General features: G+C 44.8%; 1 protein-coding gene across 1 annotated transcript in view; it reads left to right on the forward strand.

Annotated features, from left to right (window-relative positions):
* Nucleotides 1–22,861, forward strand: part of LOC143147972 (dexamethasone-induced Ras-related protein 1) — a 90,001-nt gene that overhangs the window by 49,241 nt on the left and 17,899 nt on the right. Inside the window, exons 2-3 of the mRNA XM_076313758.1 lie at nucleotides 7,364–7,650; nucleotides 11,256–11,413. Of these exons, the coding sequence (XP_076169873.1) occupies nucleotides 7,607–7,650; nucleotides 11,256–11,413 (202 nt within the window). The 5' untranslated portion in view covers nucleotides 7,364–7,606. The remainder of the gene's footprint in view (nucleotides 1–7,363; nucleotides 7,651–11,255; nucleotides 11,414–22,861) is intronic.

A 22,861-nucleotide genomic window follows, 5' to 3' on the forward strand; every position in this document is an offset into this window, starting at 1 on the left:
AATCGAGAAAATGAGATACAGAGTGCCCTGTACTGTTTTAAATTTTCTCCTCGTAACTTAATCCAGACTTGGTAATACAAAAATTGTTAAAAAAGTGATTCGTAGCGCGAACGATACTTGATGAAAATCGAGAAAATGAAATACAGAGTGCCTTGTACTGTTTTAAATTTTCTTCTCGTAACTTAATCCAGACTTAATATAAAAATTGTTAAAAGAGTGATTAGTAGAGCGAACGATACTTGATGAAAATCGAGAGAACGAGATACAGAGTGCCTTGTACTGTTTTAAATTTTCTTCTCGTAACTTAATCCAGACTTAATATAAAAATTGTTAAAAGAGTAATTAGTAGCGCAAACGATACTTGACAAAACTGGGGAAAAATTTGCTTCCATAATAAGGATCAATAATTCCCGAGAATGAAAATATAATCAATAACGAGAAATTGTCGCCCACTGCCGATTAATTTATTGCTAGATCTTTGTTTTCTTCTCGTAACTTAAGACCAGAGTCAGTAATATAAAAATTGTTAAAAGAGTGATTAGTAACGCGAACGATACTAGATGAAAATCAAGAAAACGAGATACAGTCCTCTGTACCAGTTTAAAATATTTTTCTCGTAACTTAAGACCAGAATCGGTGAACTACAACTTTCAAAAAAGTGATTTGTAGTATGAACAATACTTGACAAAATTGGAGGAAAATTTGCTTCCATAACAAGAATTAATAATTCCCAAGAATGAAAATATAATCGGTAACGAGAAATTGTCCCCCACTGCCGATCAATTATTACCAGATCATTGCGTGTCGAGTAGTCAATAATTCCACGAAACGTTGAACATGGAATTGAAATTATTTTAACGAACACCGTGTACGAAATAATATTTTTCTCGTTCGTACGTTGCACGTGTTGCCCAATCTTTAAATTGGATACACCGGACCCGTTCGTTGACTCAACGACTTCCGTATATAGTATTATTATCTACATCCTCTCTCGTTTCTCTCTTTCTTTCTCCACGCTGGAATCTTTTACACGCGTCGCGATACCTCGCAGATTACTTTAATCTCCGAATTTGCGACGCGGTACGATCGTCGAAACATCCGGTACGCGTTCGCGAAACGTTCAAACGGTGAACCCGATCGCGCGAAACGAATCGCCGTGAATTATTCCGAAACAGCGGGAACCGTGGCTCGGGTGATCATCGAAATTGACGAAAGCGATGCACGGCGGAGCGCAACGTCGATAATTGTGTCTCCAGATTAACCAGCACCGAATAAAACGACGTTAGCACGATACGTTTCGTGGACGCGCGTTAATTTCTCCCGTCGTTATTTATAAATAACGGAAACGTACGAGGCTCGAATACGATACGGCGAATAAATTCGTTCGGTAATTGCGCGGCTCGAATCGAATCGTAGCGGACGAAAATCGAGCGAAATATTCGAAAAATATGACGCGTGTCGGTAATAAATGCAGCACGAGTGTAGGTGGAGTTCGGTCGGTCGGTCCTTTCGCCGCTGAAATTCCAACGTTTCTTTGTTTCGACGTTGCGGGGATAATAATTTCTGCATCGCGAACGGCATACCGTGAAAATTAACGCGCTCGAATATTTCCGAAATATCGCGTTTCGCGTCTTCTCGTCGACGCAACGACCGATAATCGATATTGCCGAGTCTCGTGTACGTGAATTCCGAAAACGATCCGAGCGAACGTAACACGGATAAACGATCCCTTGGATTGCACACGATTCGGAATTATTACTTAACCAACGGAACTGAGTTCTTCGATCATCGTTCCGTATTACACGTCTCTTTACCTTGCTCTTGTAGTATCGGATTTTCCGCGTCCGCTTAGGCCTGCTTCGAGCGTAGGCCTAAACAATATAACGCGCGCGGTCGGACTTGAGTTTCTTTTTTTTTTTTTTTTATTTACGCTATGAACCCAGTACAGGGTTATTAGCAGCATGCACATCGATGTGCATACTAACAGTACGAAGCAAGAAATGGAATACATAATTTAAGATTACCCGAAAATACATCGTTATGTATCGTTATACATAAGTAAATGCTTATTACCAGTGATTGTACATAGTGCTTATAATTACATACTTATAACTATTGGCAATATATAATACTTTTGGCGGCTCTAAATTTGAAATGTTTGCGAGAAAGGAAATAGGAGTGGGGAGAGCGTTTCATCCCGGGCCTGCTAGTGGACTCGTCGGTAAGGCATCCTTACGCCGGGACATTGGAAGATCGGTAAGAGGTCGTATATATACCGATCGAAGCAGGTACGGGAACTTGCGGGAAACGGTTGGTGATGAGTTTCCCTCTGGTGGCAAGCGTGGGTAACGCCGCCACATACTTATTACCAGATGCTTATAACTTGTAGCGGTTTATAAATATGGTGCACTTTATACAAATAAATTCATAATTTTTTGGATCAGTATCAAACGGACAGACAGACCTCACTGGCAGTCAGAGATTCACGCCATGGTCTTTCACAAATTTGTGAATGCACAGTAGGGGAGCAATGTGCAGTTCACTTATGAAGAACTCGATTGAGTGGGGCGAGTGGTAGCCCATGTTACGTAGTCGATTTAATAGAATATACCTGTTACTGTTAAGGATGGGGCATTGCCATATCACATGGTTGGGATCCTGGACTGGGATCGGACTTGAGTTAAACTAAACATTTGACGCCGATCGGTCCGCTAGCTTTCCTGGAAGGCACGAGTATCCTTTACAGGGGGTCTTGCTCTTGCGCGAAGACCGAGCGTGAGAATGCACGGGGATGAAAGGGAATACATGTGGTTCGGAGAAAGTGAAGAGTGTTTGGGAAAGACGAACGATTAGGATGACCGAACGTGACCGAATGTCTCAAGTGAGAGAGACCGAGGATTGGAATGAAAGAGAACGAATGGGAATGACTATATAGAGCGCGAGAAGAACGTTAAGACAGTAACACGATATGACACAGTATGAGACAGTATGACACAGTATGAGACAGTATGACACAGTATGAGACAGTATGACACAGTATGAGACAGTATGACACAGTATGAGACAGTATGACACAGTATGAGACAGTATGACACAGTATGAGACAGTATGACAAAGTATGACGACCAGAGTATGTCCGAAGAGTGTGTCGCGGACAGTATGACTGAAAAGACGACAAGACGAGACAATTGAAAGACGTACCAAGCGAAACTAACCACCGACACTACATCTAAGACTATTATCACTGTAATTTATAATAAATATACATATATCCATAAACCACGCACGAGTACAACAGTTATTTAGGGGATCGATCACTCGAAGATCTCTTCTCGAGTGATTTGAAGAGAGAAAAACAACACTCTTTGAATCGCGATCTTACATCGGTCTAAGGCAAGGTAATAACAGGGTATAACCGTGGCTACCCTTTGTACGGAATGCGAGCTTAATTTTACTCGCTCGATACCGTGTCATTATTTTTTTTTTCAAACTTTTAGACTCATACAATCTCGGTACGTTAAAGGTTTATTATCGTTATCATCGTTGGCGTTATTCAAGCGACACACGCCCGCGTGATTGTCGCTCGATCGAAATCAGAAGGTACTGACTCAACGTCGAACGAAAGATACCCCTGGTGTCACGAACGGAGGAAGAATTCCGTGAAATTTGTCGTGATTTCCAGCAGACTCCTCTCGTGCAGGCGCGCGTAACGCATAAAAATGTGTCACGTTGGATCTAACGAGATCCCACGCTGGGAAATTTATCCCCCGGATATCCGAATGGAGCCCGCGGATCACGTTCGTCGAAAGCAATCGCGTCACGTTTCGTATTAATGTTTGTTTGATTCGGAACACCGTCTCTAACGAGGCCTCGGTTCTTCCGAGACGCGAAGGTAAACAATCGCGTTGATTTTTACGCGAAACGCGTAGATTTCTCGCCTAGTTCGTTTCGATCGAGTCTCCATGTTCGATGCACATCCAGGCTGTATTCCCGATTGCATGAAATTCTATTCAAAGTCGTTCGTATCGGTGTCGAGAAATGTTTCTCCTCGATGGATCGCGTCGAGCTTTGCGTTTCACTTTTCTGAAGAGAAGAGAAGAAAGAGAAGAGAAAGACGTCTCTTTCGATTTACGTTTTCTCGTACGATTCGAAATTTTCCTTGCAATCGTTCCCTCGTCTATGAACATCGATTCCACTTTTCAACAATCCCAGTTTCATATATACGATCCTTTTCGATTCTTCCTTCGGTTCGAAATTTTCCTCGAAATCGTTCTCTCGTCTATGAACATCGATTCCACTTTTCAACAATCCCAGTTTCATATATACAATCCTTTTAGATTCTTTCTTCGGTTCGAAATTTTCCACGAAATCGTTCTCTCATCACTGAACATCGATTCCATTTTTCAACAATTCCAATTTCATATATACGATCCTTTTCGATTCTTCCTTCGGTTCGAAATTTTCCTTGCAATTGTTCCCTCGTCAATGAACATCGATTCCACTTTTCAACAATCCCAGTTTCACATATTCGATCCTTTCCAATACTTCCTTCGGTTCAAAATTTTCCTCGACAGTTTTCCATCCGTGTGGGATTCCGTTTGAAATCTAATCGAGGAATTTCCCCTGTCGAGGAACGTCCACTTCGATCGAACTTTTCAATAATTCCCATTTTTGTGTATCGTTTACGAGAGACTTTGCTCCCGGGGTCGGGCATTTTGTTTTCAATGGAAAATGGAAGGACGTGTCCGAAGCACGATTAAACGAGAGTAAAACAGGCGGGAAAAATCGCGAGGAAAACTACGGGACTTAGTTTCCGTTGAAGTTGCTTCGCGGGACGTTTCGGTGCGACGAAAATTATTCGCGAGCGAATGGAGCGCACTGAAAAGCACATTGTACCGCGGCTAATGCTCTTTCCTCTTGAAAACCATTGCAGTCGACTCGGATCTCCACGAAACGCAGCGTAGATCAGCAGTTAATCCGGCGTGAAATAATTTGCCCCGTTTCGTTCATCGTCGACTTTGAGTCTCGCTTCGTCGCTTCGTTACTCGCGGGACGAGTGCTGGCCGCTGTCGCGAACAAAACGAACAGGACTCTTTCGGGCCGATAAAAAATATTTCTACCTTAATTTCGTCCCCGTTCACGTGGCCCGGTCGTTATTTTCCTCGCGCTCGCGAAACCGATTAAAAACGAAAGGCAGCGGTGGGGAATCGCGGGGAACTTGAACGTTCCGCGTCGAACGTAAATAAAACGCGTACGATTTGAAAGAAAAAGAAAGAAAAAAGAACAACGACGACTCTTTCGCTCGAGAAACGAATCGAGGTATAGATACGCTCGAGCTGGCGCGGATTACGCGTCGCGTTTCGCGAAAAAAAAGAAAAAAAAAGAAAGAAAATATCGAACCGGTTGGCATCGGTTTCGTGGGAAAAGAATCCCCCCCGAAAACTCGAAATGCACAACCACCTGGACGAAACGAATCGAACTCGAGTACGAGCGACGAAAAATTTTTCGCACGCGCGCGCGCTTTCAATACGGGTGCACGAACTTTCGCGTACGCGCGAAAAACACCGAACAGAAGAATTAAAATTTCATTCGAACGAAATATTAACGCAACGATAACACCGTCCGACGAACGAACAGCTTTTTTTTTGCCTGCCTTTCAATAACCAGTGGACGATTCTTGCAGAGCAGTTTTCGAAAAACAGGAATTTTCTTGAAAAGCCAGAATTGCCGAGAAAAACGAGGTACCTTGTCACAAGTTCAATTGCTCACTTCTTTCGATTTGGGGAAACCCTAACTATGCGTAACCAATGATAAGAGAGGTGTTCAATGGAGTATCCACTTTGTGTAAATAATGTTTAACTTTTTCTTTTTAATATACAATACTTAATTACTTTAATAGATTGTGTATCGAATCGCGAGAGAAACTAAAATCGTATATTAAAGAAATTAATCGTATCGAATTACTTCGTTGCCGAAAGAATTGAACGGTGATTTGTATTCAATTGTTTCTTCGTTTAAAACTTAAAATACTCCTACTCGATGAATATTTAAACCCACTGCGATCATTTTGTTCGCTGAATCAATGATCTTTTAATCGAAGATTCGTAAGGACGAGTTACCAAGATAACTCTCTCTCCCTCTACAATAAAAGTGAATTGAATTTTAAATTCAACTAGAAACCTTCAAATATTAACCTTAATGCATTCCCCCGTTCGATTGTACAAAGTCTTTCGTTCGAACTTTCTTCCAAACTTTGCGATAGAACGGAAGATTTGAAACGCTCCCGGAAGATTTTCGATCGTACTTTCGATCTGTACCTCGAACAGTATTGCAACCGTAATATTGCTACCATCTCGCGAACATTGAGGTAAAATGTTGTAAGAAGACTCGCCAAGTCGGAGCGGTTCGTCCGGGTAAGGCGCGGAATAATTAAACGACGAACGAGTTAATTAAACATCGAAAAAGTACAAGTTTCGGAGTAAATATACCGGTGGTCTTGCGTAAACTGCGTCTCGTGAACTATACCGCATAAACGATATCTTTCTTAAAACTATGGTAAACTATTCGCGTCTCGTAATAACGTGGTCATTTTGAATAATACGAAGTATTCTCGCAATAGTTGCGTAATACACGCGACGATTGTTTCACGGGGGATTCAAAAGTCAGCTTCCTCGAAATTGCAATATCCACTTTTCTAAGTGGATAATACTTAGGAGTAACGAATTTTGAGAACAAAAGTCATTGAAATACTTTCGTACTGTCTCTTTCAGGAGAGATCGAAACTATTACATTGTTCGGAAAGTAATTTCGTTATTTTTTGGGGGAAAATGAAACACGATTTTTTTAGAGCCAATATTATTTCTAAAATAGAAGCATTTCGGTACCTTTTGGTGATACTCTCAAGAAGCTTGGAACAGTTCCAGGATATATATCTGAGAATAATTTTTTCACGAGTCCCTGGGGAACTCGAAAGTGAACTCTTTGCTTCGAAATGTCCACTCTCTTAGAGCACGATTCCAGAGATGGTAAATTTCGAGAGCGAAAATATTAAGAGACATCTATCTCGAGACTCACTGTACCCAAGATGGCAGGCAACTGTTACTCTGAAGGCTGGTACCTTCGTATCGCATTTACTCTCGAACTGTCTCTTTCAGAAGCAACCGAAACTATCTGGTCGTTCGAAAAATCATTTCGTTTCTTTCGATAAAACACGATTGTTTCATAGCGTGTAGACATATTATTAAATTACATATTCTCCATTTTGTAAAACGAAACTTCTCCGAAGAACTTAATATATTCTAACTGTAGTCGTGGTCAGTGAAAGTTAAAAGTCGAGTTGTTAAGAAACGGTAATTTGTTTCAGCTGGAGGCGTGCGGCCGACTTCTGTGCTGCGTGCAGAGGCTCCGCAGAAGCGGAAGTGCGGTAGAAGAGGTGGAGCATCGGGTGAACAGGGCCCGAAGGGGGGCACAGGCTGGCCCCGAGTTGGAGGGGCCCTCGGGCTCGGAGGATGGGATCCTTCCGATACCGGTCAGCCCGAGTCCCGCGTCGACGTCCTCGCAGGAGGACGCCTGCAAGCCGCCGCCACGGAATTGCTACCGACTGGTCATGCTCGGTAGCGCCAGGGTCGGGAAGACCGCCATTGTAGCACGGTAATTGTATTTTAGTGGACGAGTTCCCTCTTCGTGGTATTCGTCGTCGCGTGTCACCGTTTTCGACCCGGAGTAATCGTTTTCTCTCTCCGCTTCTCCGCGGGGCATCTACTCGCGAGCTTTCCGTGCACGGTGCGTTTCGGGACGCGCAATATGCCCGCAAATTATACACAGGGCAATACGTAGCAACGAAGTTAGGTTTAATTGCCGTATTTACAACGCATAAAGAGCGTCGGGCGACGGACACGGCCGAGCTTTCCGCTTCGAGTGCATTTTGAAACGATAACGAGACCGTAAATTATGCAACGGCCGCTGGAACGGGACGAAGTTAACTCGAGTTGCGTGTGACCGTACGGAGCGACTCGAATCCAAGTCAGTTGCAACGTACGCGCGCGCGTCCCACCATAGATTTCGGGAGATTTCGGTTGATCGTCGACTCGGCTCGGGATTCTCGCTCGGAAACGGATCGAGTAAGACTTCCAGTTGCACGGATCTCGGTAACGGAGTACCTCTCGTGTACAGGACCGATCGATCGACGCGATTAACGTCGAGCAACGATCGTGGCCCGTGATTTCCGAGATCCCGACGTTTCGTCAGTGGCCACGGCTCCATTAGACCTCCCTGCCCAATTATAACCGTGGTTGGTTATCAATGAACTGCGACATCGCCGCGGATGCACTCGAACGAATGCACCATCGATGGACGTTCATCGATATCCGTTCGAGAGTTTCCCCGAAGTTACGCGACCGAGAATCTCGTATCGAAACGCAGGATACTGGAAAACGGTTGCTCGAATAGTCGATGCATCGATCCGCCCGAGAGTGTTCGTTTCGAAACGAACGAGACACCGTGGTACAAATATCGGACGAAAAATAATGCACACTCTGTGGAACGTCGAAAAAGAAGGAAAAGAAGTAGGTTAACGCTCGTTTGTATTTAAATCGGGGGTCGGCGAATCGTAGAATCGGATTAGGTTCGAGACAACGAGCAGTCGTGAGAATAACGAGAATGAGAATGACGAGGATGAGGATGACGAGGTTGAGAATGACGCTGGAATTTAGGAGAGGCGAGTCTATCGAAATTTAAGCGAGTATTTAATAAAAATAGGAGTTCGATTCGAACGATACGTTTATGATGTAAACGTACTTAGGTGTTCCGTATTCAGAGCCATCTGTGAACACCAAAGCGGGCATTACTGTACTTTCGTTTCTTATTCGAAAGAGCACGTACGAATCGGGGAATGGAGACAGTGAACGTTAATTGTTCCGTTCGATCGAATTTTCAACGAAGAAACGAGCACCTAATGCGTATGCTCCACTACTGATTGCATACAATTAACGTAACCGATGTATCGCGCATTCGTAGTAAACGTAACCGCACTCTACGATGACCAGTGTCGCCCTCTGGGTTCTTTCGTTCCGCGCGAGTGTGCAATATTTTTCTGTCGAAGCTCGTACTTTGTCGAGATTGGTGCAACGACACGATGGTCGATTGGTTACCGCCGCCTAAACGCTCGGTGTGAACCGAACTCGAATCTATCGAATCGTTTCCGCCCCCAAAACCAGAAGCTTTCAACGGAGCGATATTTTTAACGTCGAGTGACGGGGGAGGGGGAGACAACTGGCGAGCGAGGACAACGAACGTGTGTCATTGATTTCGTGGAATGCGTTTGCGAGTGTATCGAGTTGCCTCGTAAGTTCACTCGGTTTGATCGAACGTTTCACGACACGCGAGCGTCCACGCGACGCTCGGAGAGAATACTCTCGCGCGTTCACTCGCTTCTTTCACGTCTCGATGAGCTTCAAATCTCTCGGAGACAATACGCGCGCGTTCGCTCATTTTTCGCGCGTTCACTCGCTTCTCGATGCTTCGGGTTTCTCAGAGACGATCTTCGCGCGTTTACTCGCTTCTCGCGCGCATGGACGAACTGTCGAGCTTCTCAGAGACAATACGCGAGCGTTGACACGCTCCGAATGTTTCAGAGACAATCATCGCGCGTTCGCTCGTTCACTCGCTTCTCGATGCTTCGAGTCTCTCAGAGACGATCTTCGCGCGTTTACTCGCTTCTCGCGCGCATGGACGAACCATTGAGCTTCTCGGAGACAATACGCGCGCGTTCGTTCGTTTTTCGCGCGTTCACTCGCTTCTCGCGCACATCAACGCGCTGTCGAGCTTCTCGGAGACGATACGCGCGCGTACGCTCGTTTTTCGCGCGTTCACTCGCTTCTTCTACATCTCGACGCGCTTCGAGTCCCTCAGAGACGATCCTCGCGCGTTTACTCGCTTCTCGCGCGCATCGACACTCTGTCAAACTTCTCAGAGACGATAATTCTACCCTCTCGCGCGTTCACTCGCTTCTTCTACGTCTCGACGCGCTTCGAGCCCCTCAAAAACGATACACGTATTCACATATGGTTGTTCGAAAAAATGAATTTCTTTTTTTTCCCAATGAAAACAAAACACCATTTTTTCAAAGTGCACAAACATTTTACTAAATTACATATTCTCCATTTTGGAGAACGAAATGACTCTCGGAACCACCCGGTAAATACACGCGTGTTTATCGATACACTCTCGCCCGTTCACCCGCACGCGAAACGTAACGTTTCATCGGAATGTTATTCGCTAAATAATTACAACGCGGTGTCTCCCCCTGAAAGTTAAGCTAATGGAGCAACAACCGTGTCGCGGGTCCGCGTTCAATTTGCCCGGTGATTTGATCGAGCACGCGCGATCGCGTCTTTTTACCGGGCTAATTCACGTTCGAAAGTTCGTCGAATGACGCTCGTTTCCCCCGATTTATCATCGTGGCACCGATCGGAGCGAAAAACTCGTCCCGGCCGCGGCATCGACGAACGAAACATCCGCTAATTGCGTTTCGCGAACAGTTTGCCGCGCTTTTCTATCGTCGAGCGGGAAACTTTCGACGCGACGAAAACGTGTCGTAATTATCGACGTTTCGCGAGACAGGGGTTGGGTAGGGGGAGGGAATTTTCAACGAGTCGGTTTTGCAGCGAAAAAGGACCAACTGGAGGGAATCGAGAGGAATTTTCGCGTATGCCGCGTAAGTCCGTTCGTCGATGCTCCGTTTTTCGACCTGCATGGTTCGATCGTCGCTAATGGCTCAAACAATTTAATTTCCCGCGAAATCCGATCCGCGTCGGTGGTGTCGACCCGGAAACGCAACGGTGTCGCCGCGTTCCTCGTCGGTTAACGTTTCGATGTATATTCGGCTTCGAGTTACCCGGTGCTCGATTTATAATAAATACGTATTTATAATTCGTATCGTCGACGAGGCCGAGCGAGTTTCCGATCGTGACGTTATCGTAGTAAAGATTTCGAGCACTCGGTGGATAAAATGTGAATATTCGAGTAACGAAAGAGAAATGTACACGGACGCGAGAATCGTTGCTCGAGATATCTGTATAGAACAAAATTACGAAATATACGATAGAATAGGGATAGAAGAAATAACGTGGTTTATGTGAAATATGAGATCAATATGATCGACGAGATCAATTATTAGAAATATTCCCCGCGAGTGATCTCTGTCCGGTGGAATTGTGTAGGAAAACGAGGGAAGTAAAAGGGTACTTTTGCTTCAGATTTCTGTCCAACAAATTCGACGAAAGTTACACACCGACTATCGAGGACTTCCACCGGAAGCTCTACAGGATTAGGGGCGAGGTTCACCAGCTTGATCTACTGGACACGAGCGGGAACCATCCATTTCCCGCTATGCGACGATTATCCTTCTTAACCGGTAAGTCTGTCGGCTTAAACTCACAGAAACGAACACGCGACAACGGATACAACCGTTTCAAGTGAAACGTATCGCGACTCGAATCGATCGAACCGCTTCCGATCGAAAGTCAACGAGTACCTCTTCGAAACGCGTTCTCTTCGCTCGAGGTAAACGGATACACGATCCCAACGTACGCGAGATTTACGCGATCGTGCGCGTCGTTACACCAACGATAACACGACTAGTAACGAGCACCTCGTGCATTTTTTATCTTACGTGCACACGCTATCGAGACGAAGACGTTGTACAAGTTCCAGTTGAAAACCGTGCTCGATACCGCTCTCGATCGTACCCAGTCGTACACGTACCGACTGTATGGATTTGCACGTAACGATAACACGACATTGAAACAACGAAACGTTTCTTATCTTACGTCGGTAGTTCGCCACCGCGAACGCTTGCGCAACTTCGGCTTTATTAAATGGAAGATACTTTGGCTTTTTCATCCCCCCACCGCGTACCATACTTTATTTTCTTCTTTGTTCCACGTACGATACTTCGGGCCTTTTTTTTGTACTTACGATACTTTGGATTCTTTTTCGTTTTATGTACGATACTTTGTGATTTCTTTTTAGTATGCATACGATACTTTGGACCTTTTTTCTTATGTGTACGATACTTTGTGTTCTTCTTCTTTTTACCTACGATACTTTGTGATTTATTTTTAGTATGTATACGATACTTTGGACCTTTCTTTCTTACGTGTACGATACTGTGTGTTCTTCTTTTTACCTACGATACTTTGTGATTTATTTTTAGTATGTATACGATACTTTGGACCTTTCTTTCTTACGTGTACGATACTTTGTGTTCTTCTTCTTTTTACCTACGATACTTTGTGATTTCTCTTTAGTATGCATACGATACTTTGGGCCTCTCTTTTTTATGTGTACGACGTTTTATGTTCTTCGTTTTTATGTTCTTTTTTATGTGTACGACATTTCATGTTCTTCGTTTTACGTACGATACTTTGTGATTTCTCTTTAGTAGGCATACGATACTTTGGACCTCTCTTTCTTATGTGTACGACATTTTATGTTCGTTTTATGTACGATACTTTGTGATTTCTTTTTATTACAAATACTTTGAGTCTTTCCTTCTCGTACGTACGATATTATACGTTCTTCTTCCCCACACTTACGATACATTTTGTTCTTCGTGACGCGTACTTTGTTACACATACGTCACTTTGTATTTCTTACTATACTCGCATAAATTCGTTACTTCCTCTCGCAAAACTCTCAGTTTCGAATACACATATCTCTAGTCCCTCTAGATCTAACATAATTATAATTTACCAATCGGTCAAAACGACTGGTTCCACAACTACTATCCTAACGAAATTTACCTCAAATTCCATAGCATGTTCTCTAAAGACGTTACAACTTTTCTATTCTACGCGTGTGATCAATTTTCTAAATTCCTTTCTCCCTCGTCGACTATTTCATCTTTTTAGACACATACGAGACATACCACAATATTCCGAAATCTCTCGGTAGTTCTAGACTACAGTCAAAGGCCAAAGAAACCTACACACCCCCGAGCACGGAAGATCGCTATCAATTTCAGGAATCCGGTTCCCAGTCAGAATGTTTCCTTCGAGCGTGACCGTCTCGTCGGTGGTTTCACCATCGCGAGAATCGATCGTTCGAACTGCCATCGGGGTCGAGTTTTCGGATTTAAAACACGGACATTTTTTACCGGACCTGTGGGTGTTAATTCAGATCGATCCGTCCCTCCCTTGGTTCTCTGATCGTCGTTTCTCGCGTTATCTCGCGTCGTTTCATTCAGAAACTTCGAACTCTTCCTTCTCATTTCCCGTTTTCCCTGGCCCTCGAGATTACCAGCTCCTCTTCATCGTCGTCGACTCGACGCTCGTCGTCGTTGATACGTCTACGCATAGGTCCCGCGAACGTGGACACACCGATGTCACAGTGAACGATCATCCTCCAATTCGATCCTATTCATCGCGAGCTGTCTCCGTTTTCGAGCTGAAAGCCGTTTGCTCGGGTTTCCCGTTTCACGGTTACTGCACCGACCGATACGCGTGCCGCTCGATCGATAATATTCGCCTTCGACGAGAAACGCTTGGACAACGTCAGCGTCTAACGCAACGTCGGACGAGATTCGGTGAAACGTTTCCACGCTTCTTGTTGACCAATGAAATCGAGAATAGGAATCGCTTGTGTTTCTAACGTTTCTCTCTAGAGGAATATACTGATCTCAAATATACGAAATAAGTAACTACGTATCGGTAATTTAACTCTGAATAATCTCTAACGGTGAGAGACGCTTCGACAACGTTAGTGTCTAGTGCAACGTCGAATGACATTCAACGAAACGTTCTTCTAGTTGACGAATTACTTCTGATCGTTTGTCCCGAGGGGAGGATATTGATCTCAAATATACGAAATAAATAACTACTTATCGGTAATTTCACTTCGAGTAATCTGTATCGGTGAGAAATGCTTTGACAATGTCAGTGTCTAGTGCAACGTTGGACGAAATTTAACGAAACGTTCCTCTAGTTGACGAATCACTCCTCGTTTGTCTTGAGGGGAAGTTACTCATCTCAAATATACGAAATAAGTAACTACTTATCGGTAATTTAACTCCGAATAATCTGTGTCGGTGAGAAATGCTTTGACAACGTTAGTGTCTAGCGCAACGTCGAATGACATTCAACGAAACGTTCTTCTAGTTAACGAATTACTTCTGATCATTTGTCCCGAGGGGAAGATATTGATCTCAAATATACGAAATAAATAACTACTTATCGGTAATTTCACTCCGAGTAATCTGTATCGGTGAGAAATGCTTCGACAGCGTCAGTATCTAGCGCAACGTCGGACGAGATTCGGTGAAACGTTTTTCTAGTTGACGAATCGAGTCGATAAGATTAGGAATCACTTCTTAACGTTTGTCTCGAGGGAAAAATACTGATCTCAAATATACGAAATAAATAACTACTTATCGATAATTTCACTCCGAATAATCTCTAAAGATGAAAGATGCTTCGACAACGTCAGTATCTAACGCAACGTCGGACGAGATTCAGTGAAACGTTCGTGCGATCTTTGCTCTCTATTATAATTTACAATTATAATTTTCATTAATTTTCTCTTCATTGTAATTCCTATTCCTTGGAATATCCTCCAGTACGTTGTCGTTACCGTTGTCGCGACACACTCGCGTTTCTTTTTCCCTCTTCCTTCCCGTAGATTCTTCTATTTCGAAATTGACTCTAGAAATGGCACCTCTGTCGCGTCTCTTGCCTCTTTGCGCACTCATCGTTCCCGTATCTCGCGGTAAACGAATGTTTGCTCTTCGCGTCGCGAGACCCTCGGGCCCCTCTCCTCTCGTTCGCGGAAAAAAGTTCAACTTCGACGCGCAAATATTGACGCCGCGCGACTCACCGAATTGCGAAGAATCGTCGAGAACCGCGCGTGCATCGCCGCGCCATTGTCGCCGATCGGGGTTTCGTTCTCCAGTGAAACGAGCCACAATGGAACCATCACCATAGAGGAGTAACCCGGGTCTTCTATCCGAAAGAATTGTGTCGAACTTCAGCGGCAAAAATAGCCCAAAGCGAACATTCTTGCGATTCCTGGTGACCGAAGTTCTCGATTGTTCCGATACTACGCGAGGACTAGTTATTGCGAGTCAAAGCTTCTAGTAATGGAGGTTACCGAAAGGTAGATATGTCTTTAGATCGTGTTCTCGGGGTTAGAGACATACCGGTCTAGATACCCATGAGGAAACTAATTATTCCAAGTCGAAACTCCTGCTAGCTGTGGATGCCAAGGGGTAGATGATTTTAGTTCGTGGTCTTCGGATCGCTGTAAAGTTAAAGCCACGCTAGGCTAATTTGTGATCTTCCGATCGATAGGGTTGAAAGCACACTAGGCTAATTTGTGATCTTCCGATCGATAGGGTTAAAAGCACACTAGGCTAATTTGTGATCTTCCAATTGATAGGATTAAAAGCACACTAGGCTAGTGATCTTTCGATTAATGGGTTAAAAGCACACTAGGCAAGTGATTTTTCTATTGATGGGTTAAAAGCACACTAGGCTAGTGATTTTTCTATTGATGGGTTAAAAGCATACTAGGCTAATTTGTGATCTTCCGATCGATAGGATTAAAAGTACACTAGACTAATTTGCGATCTTCCAATTGATAGGATTAAAAGCACACCAGGCTAGTCATCTTTCGATTGATGGGTTAAAAGCACACTAGGCTAGTGATCTTCCGTAATTTTAAACACGCAATTCAAAAACTATGAGTTATTTTGGTACTTTACAAGTTCGGTTGATGTCATCTAGGTGCCATCATACTTAAACTATGGGTTGTTTTGGTACCTCACAAGGACAAAGTTCGGTTGATGTCATCTAGGTGCCATCATCTTTGAACTATGGGTTGTTTTGGTATCTCACAAGGATAAAGTTCAGCCGATGTCATCTAGGTGCCATCATCTTTAAACTATAGGTTGTTTTGGTGCCTCACAAAGACAAAGTTCGGCCAATGACATCTAGGTGCCATCATATTTAAACTATGGTTTCTTTGGGTGCCTCACAAGAACGAAGTTCAGTTGATGTCATCTAGGTGTCATAATCTTTGCATTATAGGTTACTTTGGTCCTTCACAAGAACCGTATTTAAACTATGGGTTGTTTTGGTGACCTCGTGAGGACAAAGTTCGCTCGATGTCATCCAGGGGTTACCTCTGAACCGTGAGTTGCTAGTATATTCAGATTGTTCGGGACGAGAATGGTTTTCGGACGGATATCGTATCGGCGGTAGTAACAATCCTGACGCAGAGGGAACGAATCGTTTAATTTTTCGTTCCTCCGCGGTGTTTCACGTGGCGGGTGCACCGTTCGCCCGTAGTACACGTGACGTGTGCGTGTGGTTCAAATTGGAATGATCAATACCGGCACCCACACCGTGACACCCGTACACGTACGTAAGTGTACGCGCCGGTCACGTGCGACATCCGTGATGGAAATGCATTTTTCCCCGAGGGGGGTGAAAGCGAGACCCCGCGATCGCGAATCTATTTCCCCATCGTGGAACGTCGTCCCGACGATTCTTTCGAACGAGATCGCCCGCAACCAATCCGCACCCCATTAAGTTCGTTTTGCAACCGTGTCGAGAACCCGTGACGTCGAAATAACCAAACGAAAGAAATAACAACGCGCTCTAGAATCGAATTTTCATCCACCTCGACCTCTACCATCTCGGAAAAATTATTTTTTTCCCTCTCCTTCCTTTTTGCCATCGTTCGAAAATCGATCGCGCACCGGATTGCACCACTTGGACGTATAAAAATTCTTTCGCGCGCTTATGAGAACGTGTTCAACAGACAGTAGCAGCTAGTGTGCATCGGTAGATAAGCATCGATGGTGAGCAAGTAACAATTACAGTAGCCGTAGGGAAATCCACAACGTCGATTACAGGCTGGATGCAAGCAACCCCTACCGTCCGGATCGATTTTCAAATGCACTTTTCTCCTGAACGTACCCTCCGATGCAATTTCGTTGTTCTTTACTCTCGACTCGTTTCGTTTCGTTTCGAGCTACGAAATTACACCGACGCCCCATTTGCACCGCGAGTTTTCGTCCACGGTGTATTTCAAGGTGTTTGCGAAAAGTTGGACGAACGTTTCTGCTCCAAATACTCCCGAATCCGAGTAATCGAGCGCGAGAGGGACACCGTGGACGAAAATAAAAATATAGAACCGTGAGTGTACGTTTAGTCGCTCGTTACACGAATTGGTTCGTTCTATCCAGGGTGATCGTAACAATCTGGTGTTCTCTTCGAGTCGTTCATACAGGGTGACATCGTTGTTCGCGGAGCTCGTGAATCGTGTCTTCGTCGAGTAAACACGCTTCCGCGTGGCTCGCGTATCGGCTTCGATCCTGCTACCCCCGTCCTCTCGTTCTCGAGGCTTTCATCCGCAACTTGTTGAGTATCCTTTCTTCGATACCTCTCGTCACCGTCCGGATTTCGGCGAACTTCGACCAACGCTCGATCGACTCTCGATATTGTCCCGAAATATCGCACGCTCGTAAATTCCAGCCGCGAGGAACGATACTTGTGTCCTCGCCGCTGGTTACTCTTCGATGGTTCCCCATCGTGACGTTGCTACAGAGGCTTTCATCTACCTCGTTGATCGGAAGATCGCGAAAAAGAATCTACCCTCGGCAGCCACCTCTACCAAATGGGTTCCTTTCCGAACCAGTGCTCTTTCGATCGTATTGGAATCATCGAGGACTATTACGGAGGACTTTGGACTATTGTATTCGTAAGGGTAGTAGAGGATTTGTAATGTACAGTATTCGTAAGGAAATTTACTCTTGGGTGAGTTTCATCGCTGAAGTTTCACGCAATTCCATCGGGGGTATCTAGATCACATCGACCGAACTTCGTTCTTGCGTGGTACCGAAATAACCTATGCTTCTAAGATGATGACGACTAGGTGACATCAACTGAACTTTGTTCTTGTGAGGTACCAAAATAATCTATAGTTCAAAGATGATGGCACCTAGATGACATCGGCCGAACTTTGTTCTTGTGAGGTACCAAAATAACCTATACTTCAAAGATGATGGCACCTAAGTGATATCAACTGAACTTTGTTCTTGTGAAGTACCAAAGTAACCGATAATACAGAGATGATGACATCTAGATCACATTGACCAAACTTCGTTCTTGTGAGGTACCAAAACAACTCATAGTTCAAAGAAGATGGCACCTAGATGACATCAACTGAACTTTCTTCTTGTGAAGCATCAAAGTAACCGATAATACAAAGATGATGACATCTAGATGACGTCAATTGAACTTCGTCCTTGTGAAGCACCAAAGTAACCGATAATACAAAGATGATGCCACCTAGATAACATCAACCAAACTTCACCCTAGTCTCCACACTCATCTATTGTACCCAAAAGCAAACCAACAAAATGGAAACTATGTGTGTAAAGAACCACACTCGAGCAGTCTAAGTCCTACCAGCAAATACTACGTATCAAAGCTTTATTCAATCTTCGTCTTTTTCCCTTCAAGCTGATATTCTACGGAATTTCTTAGCTGACTGTGTCTGTGTTACGAATTTACCCAAGACCAACCCTTAACAATACCGTCCACCATTTGCATATAGACAACAACTACTCGTTTCCTGGAACTTCTTCGAAACAGCCACCGATCGAAATATCGGGTTGTTCGGAAAGTGATATCGTTTTTTTCGGTGAAAACGAAACACGATTTTTTAAGAGTGTATAAACATTTGATCAAATCATATATTCTTCATTTTGGAAAATCACTTTCCGAACAACCCAATAGAAGCTTTCGTCTTATAGGAAAAGCGATTCGAAAGTCTCTATACCGAGTAGTTCCCACAACCGAATCAGTTAGACAAAGTGCACTGTCCAATTCGACTAAATCGTCCTCGCACAAAAAAATAAAAATTATTTCCACAATGGACAATTTCGATCGATCCTCGATACAATGACACACAATCTTTCCTACCTCTTCGAACTTACCTTACAATCTCCAGACGCTGTAAAACCGCTTCTTGTCATCAAAGTCGTTAACCGATAATCAAGAAACATGCAAACGGTTAACTCAAACATCATCGCCTGGAAGCTCCTTCGAAATCGCGTAATCCTCTATAAAAAACAGAGAAACCCCGGGAAAAAAATTGAAGTTCTCCTTTACCGTGTTTCCGGTAACAAAATTCTGATTCGTTCGCTAATTGAGAACAAAATCGAGTTGCCGGAGTTAGGAGAGGTCCCGGTTGTGTCCAAGCGAGAGGTATACGTATCGATGCAACGATATCGCGGAGCGTGTTTCGCGAGTAACGCGATTATTCGGGAGTAAAAAGAGCCCCTCTGGTTCTCCGTTGGGCGCGTTTGGACCGATGTGCCTGTATCGAAACTTTCGAATCGAGCCGTACCCTATTAATTTATAACAGAACCGGAACATACGCTAGGTACGCGCGCAATATTCCATACGGTGTCTTTAGGCCGATCGAAACTGTTGGAACGAATGTAAAAATGATCCTAAGAGTGCCAGATGTCGATAGCGAATGGTCGATGTCAGTTTTAAGGACTGTCTTCATATTGGCGCGAAAAGGTCGTCCGTTACGCGGTTAACGTTTTGGCTGTTTTCTTTTCGGTTTTTCTTTCTGATCAGTTCCAAGTCGAGAGTCACGAAGACTATACGACATATACACATACAAGTATACAGTAATAGAAGGCATATTATTGTGTACTTGTTTCTTCGGACTTTGTATTCTCATATGTACAAAAACTGTACGCGAGTTCCCTGCATATTATAATAAACTACATATTATAATCTGAACTTTACAACAGAAACGATTCGTCGAAGTAACGACAGCAAGGACACACACAACTAACGCGTAAAATCGTTGGAAATCGAGCGTGCACCTTGCGTACCGTGTACCGGAACAAGAAGCGACCAGTGAACGGATAATTAATTCCGCGCGTGTAAACGCTTCTTCGATCGGCCGCGGTGCGGCCGGTGGTCGATCAAAAATGGCGTACACGAGACAGTGTACACTCTCGCGTTAATAGATCGTCCCGAACGACCGTGGCGTGATTTTTCAGCTTCGATTCGACGCCAGTCTCTCCGTACGTCGCTCGTGATTAACGAGGGTGTTCCAAAGATTGCGTTTATCTGCTCGTGAAATATCGTTCAAGACGCCGAACGAACCTAACCCCCGCCCTCCACGGACGGTGTTTCACCGGTGAATTTCCACGATTGCAGCTGGTAACTAATTACGGACCGCGCGACGAACAACATTTTAACAAACGCGCGACCGCGGTTGCTCGTCGCTCGATCCGCGGAGAGAGATTAAAGCGTATCGTCGGTGGTAGAGGAGGAGAAGAGGGGGGAACAGGGGGGCTAAACTTTCCACTGGAATATTGATCCGCGCTGGAAAAATATCCATGGAAATCGAGGGATCGCGGTTGGAGACCGAGCGGCGAATAACGACGCGAGCCGCTCGGGCGTGAAAAGTAGATCGATTCCCCGGTTTCGAGGCCCGGACCTCGTTTCGCGAGAACTTTTCGCGAGGTCTCGACGACACGTCTGTAGAAAAAAAGAAAAGAAGGAAAAAGAAAAAAAAGAAAAGAAACCGATTACGCGCGAAAAAGTCACAAGTGACCTTAAGCGGGGCGAGTAGCGATTCGGTCCCGCGAGGTACTAGTGAACTCCCCCGACTGGTTCAACGGAGATCTCTTTGTTTCGCACAACCGTGAAAAGCGTCGAGCGTTAACGATCCACCCCACCCACCCAAGTAACGAAGTATCAGCGTCGCGACGTCGTTTCGTCGTGGATAGGGGACGAGAGTTCGTAGTCACGGTGAATTCTTCGAAGTCCGTGGACTCGACGGAGTCTACCCCGGTTCTAAGTGCACGGTGAATCCCGTGGGAATTTCAACTACGCGAACTCGCGAGGAGAGTTCGAACGTTTAAGCGGCCGGGTCTGGCGTCGCATATTTCACGACACACGCGACCGTTCCTCGATCGTCTCCGGTCGAACTTTCGTACGCGTGAAGAAGACGCCGGCGTCGTGGTCGTCTCGGCGACGATTCCTCGGGAGACGTTACGAAACGGACCGAAATTTCAGCGAGTGCTCCGAAACGGGGACGAGCCGCGGTTTCAATTAACGAAATAAATTTAACGCCGGTGAGCTCGGGGAGGCAACGTTCGCGCGAATATTCCGAGCATCCCGCAATAAACCGCTACGTAAACCAGCCTGAAGGGATGGGGAGGGGGGTGGTGGAGGAGGTTGGCTCGAATTGAAACGAGAGAACCAATATGCCCGGAAAGCGGCACAATGCGCCGGTTCTAACGACCCGGGAACGACTCCGAGCTGGCCGGTTTGTTGTTCGCTCTTCAGTTCCCGGGTCGTTCTACAGGCCGACTACGGTCCATGTGAAAACAATTGGCCGCTCCGGTCCCTCCCCTCCCCTCGGCCGTGAAGAAACGCGAAACTCGGGACACGCTTCGTGCGCCGTGAATCTTTCGTCGCGCGGCTTCGGGAGGTGTCGGCCGATTTCGGCCAATGGAACGAAAGACGGAGCGACGAAGTGAAAGTAACGGAAGGGTGGGGACCGCCGCTCGGTGACCTTGAGCGATCGATCGATTCTCTCGCGATTACAGACGGCAACTCGCCAAAAGTTAGATACTTTTCTGCTTTTTTTTTTAATTCGTTGAAATTTCGTTGCACGTGATTACTCGTTAATTGAAATAATTTCAATATTTATCTATATCATAAAGTGTCTAAATATATTGCTCCCAAACGGAGTATTAAACGAATTCGGCTACGACGAACTGAAAAATCTGTCTACGTTTGAAAAACCACCTGGAAAATCCTGGATTTCGAATCCGTCGAAAAACATCCGTTTTTGTACCGTCTCTAATTACAGTAGTTTCGAAACAATCGTGGATCAACGACTGGCCGAATTTTCAACCGAACGAAGAGTTCCGAATATCGAATAAAAAGTAGATTTTTTTATCCATTACTCGAACGAACGAATAAACGTTTAACCGTCCAGTTGAATAAGCGTTGCGAATGAAAACACGTTCGGTTTATTCGAAGAAAAAAAATTTTGTTCATTTTCGCTCTGGATTCGTCCTATTGAAAATATTTTTTCCCCCGTTTTTTTTTTTGGCAATGATCAGTCTCGTATAGCAAGTTGGATCCTCGCTCGCGGATACAAAATGGCTGATCGAAAAAAAGTCGTACTCGACGCTCTGTTCGCAAATTTGAAAAGAAACGATCTCGCCGAACGGAGCGCGATGGGTGTCCACGGTGATTGGAGCCTCGACTAGTTGACACGGATCGAAACGGTGTGTAGAACGGTGAACATTTTGAAATTCCTTTCACGAGGACGAAAGGAGTCCTCGTGCGGCCAATTGATTTCGCCGCGACTATAAAACGCGAGATGGCGATCGTAAGTCGCCGGGTGAAATGCTGCACGCGACGTTGAGCGTTCTGCATAGGGGCCACACCGTTACGATAAGGGAACATTGTCGTGCGTGGAACAACCGCGACAATAATGCTGAGAAGCCAATCCAGCCGGAAGGCTCCATAGTGTCGCCAGGACGAAGGTCGAACGAAAAGTTACCGGCACTCGCGAAGAAAACGCGATTACGTGTGTCGAGATGGTTACTTGGAATACATTCGTCTCTAATTGTACAAAAATCACGAGATGAACATTTTTCCTCGAATCTATTGAAAATTTTTAGAGTGTTACACAATAGTAGACATAATAGTAATCGTCATCTTGACGAAGACAGTACGTACAGAAAAGTTAATAACGTAAAGCCACCTCGTTCAAGAGATACTATAGGAGTCGAAGCAACTATCATAAA

This window comes from Ptiloglossa arizonensis, chromosome 6 (genome assembly GCF_051014685.1).
Source record: "Ptiloglossa arizonensis isolate GNS036 chromosome 6, iyPtiAriz1_principal, whole genome shotgun sequence".
Classification (NCBI taxonomy): Eukaryota; Metazoa; Arthropoda; class Insecta; order Hymenoptera; family Colletidae; genus Ptiloglossa; species Ptiloglossa arizonensis.